At 35.4% G+C, this 15,673-nt stretch overlaps 2 protein-coding genes across 5 annotated transcripts; both read right to left on the reverse strand.

Annotated features, from left to right (window-relative positions):
* Positions 1-16: 16 nt before the first annotated feature.
* LOC113713494 (uncharacterized) lies at positions 17-5,414 on the reverse strand. The gene is made up of 6 exons (XM_027237225.2): positions 4,974-5,414; positions 2,895-2,980; positions 1,242-2,465; positions 898-1,122; positions 685-809; positions 17-598 (listed from the first exon to the last, which is right to left on the reverse strand). Exons 1-6 carry the CDS (start codon positions 4,974-4,976, stop codon positions 474-476), a joined length of 1,788 nt encoding a protein of 595 aa, XP_027093026.2. The 5' UTR covers positions 4,977-5,414; the 3' UTR covers positions 17-473.
* A 1,676-nt stretch (positions 5,415-7,090) lies between these two features.
* On the reverse strand, positions 7,091-15,083 carry LOC113714426 (uncharacterized). 4 transcript variants are annotated; one of them, XM_027238251.2, is made up of 6 exons: positions 14,927-15,083; positions 13,223-13,853; positions 9,912-9,991; positions 8,374-8,800; positions 7,701-7,746; positions 7,091-7,611 (listed from the first exon to the last, which is right to left on the reverse strand). In XM_027238251.2, the coding sequence occupies exons 2-6, from the start codon at positions 13,811-13,813 to the stop codon at positions 7,526-7,528; spliced, it is 1,230 nt and encodes a 409-aa protein (XP_027094052.2). In that variant the 5' UTR covers positions 13,814-13,853; positions 14,927-15,083; the 3' UTR covers positions 7,091-7,525. The 4 variants fall into 4 exon arrangements, with proteins under 4 accessions (XP_027094052.2, XP_071924466.1, XP_027094051.2 ...); XM_072068365.1 differs by having other exon boundaries at positions 7,701-7,751; XM_027238250.2 differs by having other exon boundaries at positions 7,701-7,767.
* Between the last annotated feature and the right edge of the window lie 590 nt (positions 15,084-15,673).

A 15,673-nucleotide genomic window follows, 5' to 3' on the forward strand; every position in this document is an offset into this window, starting at 1 on the left:
GACCAGGTAAAGCAAATGTCATCAAAATCTGAACAGTACTAGTATTTAAGTGAACCAAAGGTGGAATTCTCTCTTTATATTATACATCCCAACAACATAGTACATTTACACTTGATCTAGAGAAAAATAACTACAACTCCCCTAGTAATTTTATTGGCATGGGAAGGGGCCAGTTGAATGGAACAGTTTGTAATTGGATGATGAACTTGTTAGAGGCCTAAGGTCCACAGCATTTCATGCCATATCTTCTTCCCACAATCTTTATTGTCATTCTTCCCCATGCTAGCTCCAAATCTTCAAAAGGTCTTAGACATAATTCATGCCCAAGAGTAGCAAAATTTTCTCCACAAATGGGGAAGCATCCTCACTACGAGTAGAACGTATACTACTACGCGAAATCAATGATACATCAAAACGTGCCAGACCCAAAATTACGATTGTTGCTCAAAGGACCAAAAGGACTTCCTGCATCATTACTTTTGGCCGCCGCAAGTGTTTTTTGTTCCCTCTTCAATGCCTTCATGGATTCCTTCCGCCTTGGAAGCAGGGCCTTGTTGCCCCCTAAAAACACCCCACAGATAATACTTCCCCTGAAATCCTGTAAAAGGCATTTGTTAAGACACTCAATTCTAAGCAAGTCTAAAACGCTAAAGTGTCTCATCAATTAAAGGAGATGCAACTCACTCCAGTAACTAAGTGGCAGTTCATTAGAGGCAAAAATCAAGAGCTCTGCATTTTTGACAATTGCTTTCATAGCAAGTTCTTGGTCCATCATCTCCTCAACCAAACAATCAAAAAGCCCTTCAGACCTGCAGGTAAGAGCCTCAGAGTTCAAAATGAGCCAAATTTTGGACAAATAAAGTGGGTTAGGGCAGGGCCAAGTACTGAAAGCAATACCTTTTATCCAATGGAAAGAAATATAGTGCAATATTGTCATCAGATGGCTGTGATTTTTGAAAACTCTTTGGCCAGCAATCCATTTTGGCAAGCATTTCCAGTTCAAGCGCTGATGGCAACAAGATTGCCTCCTCATATACTTTCTCACATGCTTTGCTAGATAAATGAGCTACTAATCCATCATCAAATTCTTGATAATCCTTGTTCAGTATGACAAAATTTCCTCTGTAAGTAAATTAGGAAAGAAAGTCAACATGGTCACTAAGCATGTATTTATTTAATTTTTTTAAGCAAACATGTATAACTTAGTTCACCAATAACATATAAACCAAATAATCATCAACCTCCAGATTGGCTCAATACGTGGCACTGCCTGTTCACGATTGTCAACGGTTAAATTATTTTCTAAATGACCTGATGCTAATTGAGAACCCTCCAAGCATTCCTCAGCACCTTTTTGTGGCAAATTAGCTGATGAAACTTTAACCTCCATTCTCTCCTTTTTGAGCATCTCGAGCAAAGACAGCTCATGATCATCCACCTTGGCTGCTGGGCAAGAAGTCTCGTTCATCTCTAATTCTGTAGACAATGGAGTATCGGTTGCACTAGCAGCATGCTGATCTTGCTCAGTGTGCCCATGCTGTGGTCCTCTTCTTTTTCTTTCTTCGCTGGTGATGACCATCTTTTGTCCTTCAAGACCTTTTAAAGTTGTATTATTCCTTCCCTCACGAGCACTGTTGCTTTTCTCTGCTAGCTCCAGCTCTGTGCTTTCTTCAACCAGATGAAATCTATGGTCCACCTCGGCTACTGAGCAAAAGCCCACATTCTCCTTGCATTCTGCTGACAACGGAGAATTGGAAGTCAATTCATCATGTAGTGAAGATAACTCATGTTCTATGTTGCTTCTCTCTGTCAACTCCAGCTTTCTATCTGTATCACCAGTTTGAAGTCTATGATCTTCCACCTCAGCTACTGAGCAACAAGCCTCTTTCTCCTTTAAATCTGTTGACAATGAACTGGTAGCCAAAACAGTATCTTGAACTTGCTCAGAGGGGCTAACCCTAAGCTGCAGTATTTTTCTTTTTCTGCCTTTGCTGGCAACAACCATCTCTTCTCCTTCAATATCTTTTGAGCTTGTATCCAAGCCATTGCTTTTCTCTGTTAGCTCTAGGTCTGTGCTTGCATCAACCAGTTGAAATCTATGATCTTTCACCTTGGTTGCTGAGCAAGAGCCCTCTTTCTTCTCCAACCCTGTTAATAGTGGAGAGCTCATAGCCAGTTCAACATCTTCAAGTAGACTAGAGGGGCTACTTTCAAGTCTTTCATCGTTTTCCTGTCCTAACAGTGCTACACTCTTTTTCTTCGGCCTCAGTCTTGGTCTTCTTCTTTCTCCATCAACGACTGTCAACTGTCCATCAACATCTTTAAAGCTAGTATGGACCCTTTCCTCATCTTGAACAGGGTTAAATTTCGTGGAAGGTAATTCCTTTGACAAGTCAACCTCACATATATCACAAACCCAATGGACGAATTCATCGAGTTTTTCTGGCAACTTATCTAGGCAATATCTGCAGAGGAAGCAAATGGTAAAGCAAACGAAAAACATTTAACTCTCAGACTGATCCACCTCCAACACAAAAACCAAAAATCATGAAAATCAAGCGTATAGTTGTACATTTTTATATTAAGAAGAAACGTGCCTGTTATCTTTAATGAAATTAAATACTCAGGCCAAAAAGCACGATAAGTAATGTGCAGTAGTAGTGAAGCAATTATGTTTTGAATTTTAAAGTATGACAATTCTGCTGCACTATACTTGTTTGATCAACTTGTGTGTTGCAGGGTGTTTGAATGCATAGATGCACACAGCAGGTAATGTCTCTGTGTTTGTTTTGGCGTACACAATTTTTTTTTTGGGGTGTTGGGGGGGGGGGGGGTTATTTATAGCCAAATAGGTGCAGAAATCATGGAAGACTAGAGGTACCAATTCAACATACCTGTGAATAAAATATTTCTGACACTTCACACATTCATTCAATGCACTAGAAAATCCTTTGCCACCACATTGCAGACAAACTCTCACCTGCAACACCAAGCAAACAGATTGTAGCATCATATAGACAGCCAAATAACATGAGCTTAAGGCCATTGGGCCTGCAAACACCATCAAATTTGATAAAATAGCAATTATCCAAGAATATCTGTTGGATATCCATTATGCCACTAAGAAGAAAATATTTGGCAGGGGATAACGCTTACCCTTTGACGGAGGTCAGACAAGGGCACAATTAGAGTAAACTCAGACATACAAAAAGGTACATAATTCTTCCCCAAAACCAGACACCTTGAGCAAACAAATGAAACTCGTTTTTGCAGAAGAAAGATAATTGTGAGAACTCTATAGATTATTGCAACGCAAGAGTATGAGCAAGCATTCTAAACCAAAAGCTGTTCAAAGCATCTAAGGTGGCATGTTCATTCAGCAAATGATATACTACAAAAGAATGTTTGAGTGCCATTCAGAACATGAATATTAACTTAGAACTTTGATAACAACTTGGTTTGAGTTCTCATATTTACCCACCATATGTGTCAACTACTAAGAAATCAAATTACTGAAAGAAGTAGAAAAAGGAAGTTTCATCAACTTCTATTGTTTCACAGTCAGGTCAGAAAAGACCAGCACATATATGAATGCCAAAATATTACAGCATGCCATGGAAAAAGTTGTCATATGTCATGAGTTCCTCAGCAATGGATGATACCAGTATTAATTCTGATCTTAGGTAGGTTATCAACAAGAAGAATGTTGCACTGTGCAGTAAACTTGTCAAATCCTCAGAATATTGTTACTTCCCCAAAAAATCTGCCAAATATGGCTGTGTGGAACTCGCGTACTAAAGTATGCCCGTCGCGCCATGTAGGCATGACGGGAGGTCAATATTTTAAAAAAAAAAAAGACAAAGGGCCATCGGCCCTACATTGCGTGACAGCTGACACCTTTGAAAAAAAATATGGCCTGTCACACCATGTTGGACCGATGGCCCTGTCTTTTTAAAAAAAAAAAAAAAAAAAATCTTGACCTCCTGTCGCGCCATGCATACTTTAATACACGAGTTCCACACAACCATCTTGGGCAGATTTTTTTTTGGAAGGACAAATATTCTGAGGATTTGCCCAGTAAACTTGGTAAACAGAATTAAGTAAAAAAGAAAAAAAGAACAATAATGCCATTAAATATGTCCGCTGATGAATCTACAACATGTACAATATGGAACAAACCATTCCATCTTCAGAATTTGAAAAACACAGAGTAGACTAAACATCAAAAGAAGAAGCCCTAGGATCTGATACATCTCTATAGTACAGTCAGGTCAGTCTTACCGAATCACAACATGAACTCCAATAAACCAACCTATCAGATGATCAGAAACATGTTCTTTGATTACCTTTTTATCTTCTCAGCATTACACCTTGTGAAAAGGGAATGCCTTTTATACTTTAGAAAGAAAGGACTCCTACAGCATCATATCCATTTTATCAACAAACTAAAATTATTCATCCGTCTTTATCCTGACGGTGCACGGATAATTTTGACCCTCTTCAGCAACTCTCCTCAAAACCAAAAACAACTCCACCACGACACATATGCCAACTGCACTATGTTCTCTATATTCATTTTCCCTACTAATCATATTGCCATAGACACTTATAAATTTGCTGATTAAATAACCAAACAGATAAAGAAAAGGGACTGCATAGTTACAAAATTTCCCAGATAATTGGACCCCCAATTCCAAAACTTTCCCGGGCCCCAAATGGAAGGATGAAACTTTAGAAGTAATTCCTTCCTACAAAAGGATGAATCCCGGAACCAAATTATCAAATCAGCATTCAATGAACAGAAACTCAAAGATTACTCCTTTAGAAAAAAAAAAAAAAGGATTATTATCTGCATGCAACAAGATATACTACATTTCATGTTTGGACTATGTCCAATTCCAAGCATCAAGTACAACAGAAATTCGCTAAAAAAAATATATACACATTCAACAAAATATGGAAGAAAAAACTACCATGGTGGGATAATTTGAAGAGCCCGGGAAGAAACCAATCAAAGCTGACTAATTTCAGGAAAATCCCATCATAGACCTCATTTCCACAGCCAAACTAGAAGAGCCCTAATAGTGAAATTCTGTTCTTTAAAAGAGTAAAACCTCAAGGCCCTCTTTGGATTGGCAAAGAATACTAGTGAAAATTTTGTCAGGGCTTTTTCCTGCGACTGATTAGTGACAATTCAATAATGGGGATTTTGAGGAGCTCTATTTTCTTTTTTTCCCCCACTTTCTTTTTCGAATTTTTCAGCAACCCTGTATAAATAGCGCCAACAGAAAAGAAGAACAGAGGAGTGTAAAGTCCGGAGAGTACAGGCACCGAGCGGCGAGAAAATGGAACTTGGGTTGGCGTTGGTGCTTCACGCGCTGGCTGCCCGGGTAAATTTTTGAGGTTTTCGTTTCTATTGATGTTTTGGGGGTATTTGGTTTGTTAATTTTTGGATTTTTAATGATTTTCATGCTGTAAATTTGATAATACTTGATCAAATTAACTAACAAAAGTTAATATATAAACTCAAGATTTGATAACCATGTAAACTTAATATATGAATGCTAACAAAAGTTAGAAAAAATAAAGACAAGAAGCTCAAATAGGAAAATGTATTATTCTTTAGGGAAATCAGAAATGTTATTTGCGTTCCATTTTTTGTTATTTATACTCTCACCATTTGTTTTATCACATAGTCTAATAAATAAAAATTTTATGATTAAAACGATAATAAAAGTGTGATTAACAAAATTGGAAGGACAAATAACATTTTCGTGTTCTTTATTATCTTTATCTCATCAGGTACATCTCTTCAATACAATTATATACAAATGAGGTTTCAATGGTCTCTGTTAATGGGGAAGTTTATATCCTTTGAAGTGTTATGAATTTATTGATGAATCATTAGTGGAGATGAATGTATTAATTAATTTATTTAGAGGGATGAATGTGTACATCCGTATTCCATTAATTTCATAACATTACACTAAATAGACTCAAAAAAAAAAATTCTTGCTTTTATCATGCATCTTCCTTTAATTGATAAATTAAAGCGAATTTTTCAATTTAAAAATGTTTAAATAAAAAAATCTTCTAGCATTGTTATAAAAACAATAAAAAAAAAACACTTGCTTTTATTATTTCTTGTATAAGAAATTGCACATATAACTTTTATCATGTATCCTACATGAATTGGCAACCAAATGCAAAGGCATGACTTCAGTGTTGTATCACAAATTATTACCATTGAAAATTCTCCTCTTGCTACAAATATTTCAATTTTTTTGACTGGAGTGAATTTCAATCTCCCACTTACTTTCCAACGAGAAAGAAATGATTTCACTGTCTGACAGTGTATATAAAATTAATTCTTAGATGGTTTTCGTTTATTATACCTCAATCAGAAAGCAAAAGTAAGGGAATTTCTTTCCCATTAGGAAGCAGTAAATAAGGAGGAGATTGAAATTCATATTGTATAAGATGAACTCTTAACTTTTAAGTTTTATGTACCTTAACATCTTAAATTTTCTGTATTCCCTTTAACTGAAAATGTATCAATCATTTGTCTTTCACAGGTAACTGTGATTAGAGTTCAATATCTCTTGCCACATTTTCTTGTTCCTTTATCCATTCTCTATTCTGGTTTGGGCATTGGCTTTTATGGATGGAAAGAACAATTGCAATTTGACATTATTATTATTCTTTCTAAGCTTTGGTCCAAATTATCTTACAGCTTTCCGTGAAGTAAATTTTCACCTCATCATTATATCCAACAAAGAAGTGGTCACCAACCACCAAGTAATAGATAGTTTGAGGATTCATTTTACCGGTGCTGTTTTCATCAAACACTTAAAGTTTATGGTGACAATCAAGTGCAATTAGGTTAATAAGATGCTTTACTTGTAATCATATATATAAACAACTGATCACGGATTCGAATCATCCTTATTATGAATAAGATTCTAAAATAATAATAATAATAACCAAGTTTATGAAGAAGGTTGTCGTTCGCATCAGTGATGGATTATTCATGGATGCTCTTGCTAGAAACTATGGGAAGAAGGCATTCTACTTTTACACAAAACAGAAAGAGCAGTGAAAATAATCAAATGTGATTACCAAGAGGGGAAGGCCTGAAACCTTACCTCAATAATTACATAAAAGATCAAGTCCTAATGTGAGTGCATCACACTTTATCTAATCTAAAACAACATTGGCTAATGCAAAAAAAAAAGCTTACCATAGAAATAATGATTACAAGTTGAGAAACATCCTACATTAGACATAATATCCGCGGACTGACTACATTGAATTGAGTAAACAAGAAACTAATACCCTCTACCTTTCTAGCAGCTGAACCTATGTTGAACAAGTGAAAGGTTTGCTTTTCCTGTCCAGACTATTCCGAAGGGCTCTGAGAACCATTCTCAACAGTCAACATAAACATCAACCAGGTTATGAGAGATTAATTTAAGGCCTTCCATATGCTGGTCTGCAGCATTTGCTCTCGAAGCGCCACCATCGTTCACTTGCAAAAGGGAGCTTGAAGAAGGAAACAGGATGTAGACAGAACATTTGGAGGACCAGGATGATGAAGCTTAGTCCCTAAACCTGCAGCAAGCAATTCATCTTCTATGAACAAAAGCAAAGCCAGGAGAGCTTTTATGTAGAAAGGGAACAACTTCTGCAAGGAAAGAAACCTTCAAAACTATCATTTTCATCTCCAAAGTCGAGGCACTGACAAGTCTGACCTATATCCAGAAGACACTGAGCAACCGAGCATATACGAAAATGCCATCGTAAGGTGGTCAATGAAGACCTTTTAAGTTAGCAACGGAATTGACAAAGCAGTAAGCTCATTCATGAAATACTAAATAGATTATCACTGCTCACTAGCACAACACACTAGTGAATTATAGAAGAAACAAGCAGCAAACAGCAACGGCTTTAGTTAATGAAAGAAAAAATCAACAGCAACCAGCACAAGGAAATAGCAGAGAAAAGCACCAGGAAAATAATTGAGGATTGTGCTCAAGTCCGTAGCTCAAAAAAATTCTAGCTTTGGTGAATAGTAGATTATAGGCCATTCAGATTGTCTTTAAGTGGGTAACTAGCTATTGCATGGAAGAAGAGAGCACCATTTGAATTTCTGTTTCTCCTCTTTAGAACCCTAAAACGCAACACAAACAAGAGTATGGGAACTAGGTGGTCACTAACTTGGTGCAAAATACCCACAGCATTCCAATTTCAGAGGTCAATCTTTTCTCCATAACAATGAATAGAATAGTTTGCCATTTGTGAAATGATAGGAACCTGTAAAATAAAGTAGATAAGCCTTAGAACTTAATACATCATATTACAACTAGACCTCACCTCTGGACTTTCATTCTTGCACTTAGATGTCGTTTCGCAGTTAGAAGCCAAGACAGTGGGAACCAAGAAGGATTCTCTCGTAGACACTTTTGAGCAATCATTTGAAAGTTTAAGCCAGGAAGAAGCACCATTTATCGACCTTGCAGTGCCAACTGTTCCCAAAGGGAGTCTATCTCTCATATTTCTGTTCCGAATCTCAGCAAACCATTCAGCCAATGGCATCTCTTCGACACATTCATAGTTGCTATCTGATTTCTCCAGTCCCCTTGGGATTATGCATTCTTCTGTTGAATTTTCAGAATTCTCCTCATACATAGTCTTGCAACCTTCATCCATGGGGCCACTTTTATCAGTGACCTCTTTCCTTTCTGTTGGAGAATCTATCACATGCTGAGATGCCTCATCATTGCAACTTGACTTACTATTCCTGAAATTGTAAAGAAGAAAAGTCCTGTTATTGTTTTGAGACGCCCATTATATTTCCCAAAACAAAGTGAGTACCATTTAAACCACCTATTACCTAATGAACAAAATTCAGAGATGGGAGGCAAATTATGTTCTCAAAGTCATTAGGAAGCTTATATATATCAGTCCAACCAAAATTTTTTTACTTCATGCACTTTGGTAACAGTTAAGATGAGCATAACAATGCTAAACCCTAATTTTCACTCTTCTCCTTTTTGTTCTTTAATCATGCCTACTTTTGCAACTCTCCTCAGTTTCAAAAAATGCCACATATTTATATATAAATATTAGTCCCCTAAACCTAATCATGCCTAATTTTGCAACTCTCCTCAGTTTCAAAAAATGCCACATATTTATACATGTATATTAGTCCCCAAAACCTAAGTACCTACGTAGCATATGAAACTCAAATCTGCAACACTAAAAAGACTGTCCTTGAGGAAGTCATGGTTTAACATAAATATCTCAGTGTTCACCTGTGAAAACAAATAAATAATCAAAACTGCTACCACTTATATTATGAAATCAAGAATCCATAACTTTAAGGGCAGAAACCATAAAAATGGATCCAGAAGACAGAAATATAATTGTCCCCACACTTTCTTTCACACCCAGGGTATCATTTAGTCCGAGTACAAAGAAAAAAAATGAGGAATGCTCTTAACCAGGCAGTCCCAGCTAGACACTTGGGGTGGTTTTACCAACTCACCACCCACTAAATTGATCTATGACCCCAAAGTAAGTGACATGCTCTACAGCAAAAATTCCCAGTACCAACAACCAAGTTAATTCACTTCTAAGAGATTGAATTATTCTTGTAAATATGAAGCATCCAACATAAGCAAGCACCCGGCTGCAAAAGAATAGAGCCAAAGAAAGCATAAGATGACCTTAGAAAAGACAAAATTTAAAGCGCCTATTTCTGCCTTTTCTTTAATTCTTTTTTTTTTTTTGGGTAGAACCATAAAATATGCTACTCAGCTGAAGAGCCAAAATCTATTACCAAATGATGTCAACAGGAAAACTATTCTTTTCATTTGGAACTAAAAGTAGTTGGATGTCTCACAACTTACTCATGCACGATTTGACTTTCAACAGAGGAAAGCAGAGGACTAGAACTCCCTTTCTCACCATGCTCCGGAAAGCTTGTCACCTGCAATGACAAAAAGTATTGGAACGTACTTGAGGTACTAAATTCTATGAGGTTTTAAACGTCAACAGAAATTTTGTGATTACTACAAGGGAAAGACAGTTGTGGAAATAGTTCTCAGATTTAATGGATCCTAACCAAGATGACTCAGGGAACATGGTATAAAGAGCACAAGACAGTTTTACAAAGGCAATCTCATCCCACTCTGCCAGAACTTAGATTCATTGGCAGCATACAGCTATAAATTACAGAACTTTTTCCAATAGATTCATTGGCAACCCACAGCTATAAATTACAGAGCTTTTCCAATTGTTTATCCTTTCAAATATATTCCAACCCATGTGGTTTAGAGAACAAGCTTCTCATATTAGGCTCACAAGATGGATCATGCATATACTAACAGCTTTGTGTTAACAAGTCAAATACCACATATAAAAAGTGTATATATTTCATCTCACAAATTTAATCAGTTAAATGTACGGAAAGTAAGAATTGTACCAATAAATGTGTGTGTGCCTCTGTGTGTGTGTGAGAGAGAGAGAGAGAGAGTCATTGTAGCACAGGTAATTAATGGAAAGAAACCAACAAAGAGCATTTAGACTATTTTTAAAAAATCGATTTACAATGATGCCATAACATGCATAAGAATTGGTTGAAATTGCCCTTTAAGCAGTTTATTTTTTAGTATGCAAAAGACTGATAAATAGAAACTTGATGCATCATCTTATTTACACCGTTCTATGTTCTCTCACTTCCTCTATTTCAATCATTTTCGTCTTCTCTATCTCTTTTAGAAAATACCTAAGGTATACTCCAAATCCCAAATTGGCTGTTGTCACAAATCAATCCTGGTAAGATTTCATGCAGGAAAAACTTCATCTCTGGCATAAAAAGGTTGAATATCTGGAACTTTTAGTTCTAAAAATCAAAGTCCAGGCTCACAAAAGATTATTATTCAGTAAAAACTAGTATGTCAGATTTTCATGCATGATCACCATCGATATCTATCTATACAATATATAAAGTCAGAGGGATAGCAGTTGGTGTAATTTTTTTTTTTTTGGTCATTTTTTGAACTTCCAATTTTATCCTTATAGAAACTAATTTTTACCTTAATTAACTAATTACATTTTGCCAAAATAACTACTCATAACCACCCTAAGTATTGTAATTACCAATTACTATAACCTTATAAATCAAAGTTCTTTAATAAATTCATATAAATTGTATTTATGTGAAATACAAAATTTATATAATATTAATTCATTTTAATTATTTTTAAATTGAACACACATTGACTGTGCCCCTAAAAATAGCTTTTTTAAAGTATATACATTTAGAAAGTTATATAGATCAGATTACTCTGCAGAGTATCAAATCAGATCATAAATAAATACCATATCACAAGCTTAGCCCCTGTTTCTCAAAATGAAAGTTTTAATACTTAAAAAGCGGTGTTGAATACTCATCTCAAAGTTTTAATTACGAAAAAAGGATAAACTAGTATACATTAGTGTAGAAAAAGAGTAACACCTGTATGCCATTCCTACCTTCCACTCAGTTGGGCACAATATGACTTGCCAATGCAAACAAGACTACCAAATAGTCAGGTAGTTTACAGAACCTAGAATGAACGAATAACTAAAGAGTTAAAGCTTATTAAACATAGAAAGAATGCAGGTAGATAGATCCTTGTTTTCTTACACTTTCTGCATAAAAAGAGTATGAGTTAGTCTTTGGTTTAACTTATCAGATTCTACACACTCCATGGGGCAGCCATCTGGATAAATGGGAAACAAAAAGAAGGGAAGCTTACCCATTTACTTATCAGACAACACCATCCGATGTTTACGGCCAAATGAATGACAAAGAACAGTTATGAAAGTTAAAAAGGGAAACCGAATACCCCTGCGCTGATGATATCACAATAACAATTTAACTACATAAAACTCAAAGGAATAGAGAAGCATACACGTGGAAATTGATTCATTATACCAGGCAACTTCCAATCTTTGATATCAGTAACTCAAGCTTGAAGGATCCATAAATCTTCTTCTTTCAATGAGTCAATAAACTTTCTAAAGCATTTGCTCCCATAATCAGTACCAATATAAAACAACATATTAACAAGTAACTTGATCTTAGAAGTTAAAACAGTACAAACTTCTAGAATGTCATCTATTTACCTCCATAATAAGTGTTAAAAGGTAAAATTATACAAATTACAAATGATTCCACACAAAAGGCAGCACAAGTCTAGCAAAAAAGACATGTATACTCCCTCATGATGGATCTCATGTCTGGTAATTTGCCCATACACCTATGGTATTTGGGACCTTGCACAGTAGGGGCACAAAGATAGATCCCCTAGATAACATCAGGGCAATAACATAGATCCAAGATCTAAAAGCTGGGCACTTACAATCCAGGTCGACAACCAAAGTCAATAGCGAAATAAAAGTAGCAATAGAAATTTTCTACTTAACCATTCTACATATGTTCATCTCTTATCCTTCCAGATATAATACAACATTGAAAAATTGAACACGAAAAAAGAGTTGTGAAGCAAGAAGATACAGATTCACTTGCAATGTTCCAATTATCTTTCCCAAGGTGCAATTCTCTGGCTCAATGTCAGTGTGAGTAAACTATATACCTTGTTGAGCTAGTTTTTTCTTCTCAGAGTGAAAAAGAAGAGCATATTAAAAATTTGGATGATCACAACTGACTGGAAAGCAGTTTTTGAGCAACATTTAGTTATGGAATCGTAATCACAAGAAACAAGTCATGCATGCATCCTTTGACTGCCTCTATTCAGACATTTCTATCCCTATTCAAGTAAATGCCATAAAAGAAGACAATCATAGAGTTGGATGATGATTACAGAGTTCAAGAAAAATCAAAAGAATCCCATTAGGAACAGCAGAAATTATAAAACTTGACAAAGAGGTGAAATTTTTATTCAGGGTTTGTTTGAAACAATTAAAAAGGTACTTGTTGCTGAATTTAAAGATAAAATTATCAAAATAAACAGAACATTTTGTTTCTACTTTTCAGAGATCTAATGAACAACAGCACAAAGAACAAGGCAGGATGGCAACAGCAAATAAGGCAAAGCATAATACAGGAAACTAACTATTTAATTCTCCGTCAGTATATACTTCTTCCAAAAGAAAAAAAATGTTCCTTTTCCTAGTATGAAATTATTGATTTACCAAAAGTTTTCACCATTACCATTTCTTCCTTGCCAGCAAAGCTGGGAACGCTTGCACTATGATAACTTGTTTCAGACGTCACTTTCGAATCCTCAGCCTTGGCAAACTCTGCATGGGAAGTGGTTAGAGTGGACTCTGGTATCGAAATTGTCAACTCCAAAGAAGGTTCAGTAGAAGCCTCTTTTACTACGTTATAGTTTGGGAGGTTGAGCTGTGCAGAAGGACCATACATTACTCTTGCGGCTTTATCATATGCCAGGGCAGCTTCAATTGCAGTACCAAATGTACCCAACCAAAGTCGACTACCCTTTTTGGGTTCCCGTATTTCAGCAACCCATTTACCCCATGTCCTCTGCCTGACACCTCTATAATTATGACGAGAGTTCTCAGGACCTCCTTTACCTTTCATACATCCCTTTTTTGACCCTCTCCCTGGAGCTTTACGCACCAGCTTACCATTGGTAGATTCAATTTTATCAAAGTACTCTTTCCACTTGTTAAGAGTCTCAGACACATGTTTTGATGCATCACTCCGGCGCTTGGAATTCTTTCTTCCAAAAGGGCCCAGCGTCAAAGAAGTCTCATCAGAAGCTGGTTTAAGTGGACTCATTCTTTTTTATCATGACAAAGAAGAGTTCCACTATAACTCACTGTGAAAAGTAAAAGGTGAGATCTCAAATTCTCTCATTTTTGACAAGATTAACATGCAGAAACAAATACACGCACATACATAAATAAATATACACATACTATACATAAGAACAAAGCTTCGGCTGATTACTTTGCATAATTCCATGTATCCAAAAAGAAGATCTATAAGAAAACTTTACAACTCCTCACAGGTCATCAAACTGCTATGCATGGCAAAACCATGGTCGAATGGAAATAAAACCTTCAAGTAAACTGGCCGCTGACTAATAATCACTAACACCAACTATTTTCTGATAATTATCATCAAATTTCCAAAACTATTAGTTCAGGTTGTGATCACCAAGCTTCTTATCCCTTCAAACTAAATAAAACAGTTAATCGGTAATTTGCAAGTTAGTTAGCTAAACAAACACGGCTACTAGTTTCTTTTATACAAGTATTCTCTCAAACAGTCCAAGATGCGTTTATTTCAGCACAAATTCTCCATATCTAGTACCTCTTTTGAATCCTTCCAATTTCTTGTAATCCATCCCCTTACAAAGATTTTCTTTCAAGGAGTACATATGTTTACCCACAGTTAAACCAATTCTTCTTATCCTTCCCCATTCATTAGATTTTTTGTCCAAATATGAAAAAAAAAAGTCTTTTCCAATTGATTAAGTAAAAAAAGGAAAAAACAAAAGTTGAATCTGAATATCAATACATAAACATTGAACTAACAATTATAATTCCTAATTGTGCTGATATCAAAGCAGAATACTAAAGTAAGCACTACAACCAAAATAAGCAGACCCCAGAAATAAAGGAAACGCAAGAACAAAACCAAATTAATACTAGTCTCTCGTTTAAATTCAAAGTTAACAAAAACCCATCTCATAAGCTGCAAGAAACATAAAATTAACTGCATGCAAACAAAACCCACAACCCAGAAATAAATATTTACACTTTAATTAACTTGTTCTATCATAAGCAGTTATACAAAACCGACAAGAATTTGAGGGAAAATAATTAAAGCATCCTTTTTTGCATCATGAAAACAAAAGAATTCATGCTGGGGTTTAACTGAATTTACCTCTGAGAATTATTGAATGAGAGCAAAAATTCTATTTTTTTCCCCCTTAGCAAATTCTCTCTTTCCCTGTTTTGGTGTGTGTTTCTGGGGGAGAGAGAACGTGTGTTTATGTGTGTGAATGTGACAATTGTTTTCTTCGGTTAAAGTGGCTCTGGACGAGGGAAATTTGCAGTTGTTAGTCCTTCTTGTTTTCGATTAGTTTCGGTTTAGTCCCTCATTTTCCTAGTTTGGCGCATTCAGTCGTTCAAGTTTTGGATAATTATTGATATAATTTTTAAGGGGTCAGCGTCAAATACTTATTCTAATATGCGGAACAATAATTACTAACAAATAAGTTATGTTTGATTTTTAAAATTTTTTATTCATGAATTTTGCACTAATGAAGTTTTTTTTAGAATATTTTATAGTACACAAAAAGTTTAAATAGTTTTTATAACAGTGTTGAAATTAGGACATGAATGAAGTTATAAGTACAATTGAATCCATATTCGTATAAATCAAGTATTCTAATTATTATTGGAAAAATGAAATAGATTTGATAATATTAAGCTTAAAAATTGAGAACCTTTCACTCACTAACTGAAAGTACTTGATGATTTAAAAAAAGTTATTTCTTTTAATCCCTTATTCTAAGTTAATTTTATCTAATAGTTAGAAATAATTGAGCAAATATCACTACATATTATGCCATAATTGATTTACTCGCCAAAATTTGAACCCATGGACGAGAGAATCCAACTTAATCCA

This window comes from Coffea arabica, chromosome 10c (genome assembly GCF_036785885.1).
Source record: "Coffea arabica cultivar ET-39 chromosome 10c, Coffea Arabica ET-39 HiFi, whole genome shotgun sequence".
NCBI classification, from domain to species: Eukaryota; Viridiplantae; Streptophyta; class Magnoliopsida; order Gentianales; family Rubiaceae; genus Coffea; species Coffea arabica.

Coding starts and splice junctions, on each gene's coding strand:
- LOC113714426 (XM_027238250.2), bottom strand. CDS start 13,813: ATGAGTCCACTTAAACCAGCTTCTGATGAGACTTCTTTGACGCTGGGC. Junction 8,801..9,911: donor GAAAGTCAAATCGTGCATGA/GTAAGTTGTGAG, acceptor TTACAATTTCAG/GAATAGTAAGTCAAGTTGCA. Junction 7,768..8,373: donor GCAAGAATGAAAGTCCAGAG/GTGAGGTCTAGT, acceptor TCGGTTGCTCAG/TGTCTTCTGGATATAGGTCA.
- LOC113713494 (XM_027237225.2), bottom strand. Junction 2,466..2,894: donor CAGAAATATTTTATTCACAG/GTATGTTGAATT, acceptor CTTCCTCTGCAG/ATATTGCCTAGATAAGTTGC. Junction 1,123..1,241: donor CGTATTGAGCCAATCTGGAG/GTTGATGATTAT, acceptor ATTTACTTACAG/AGGAAATTTTGTCATACTGA.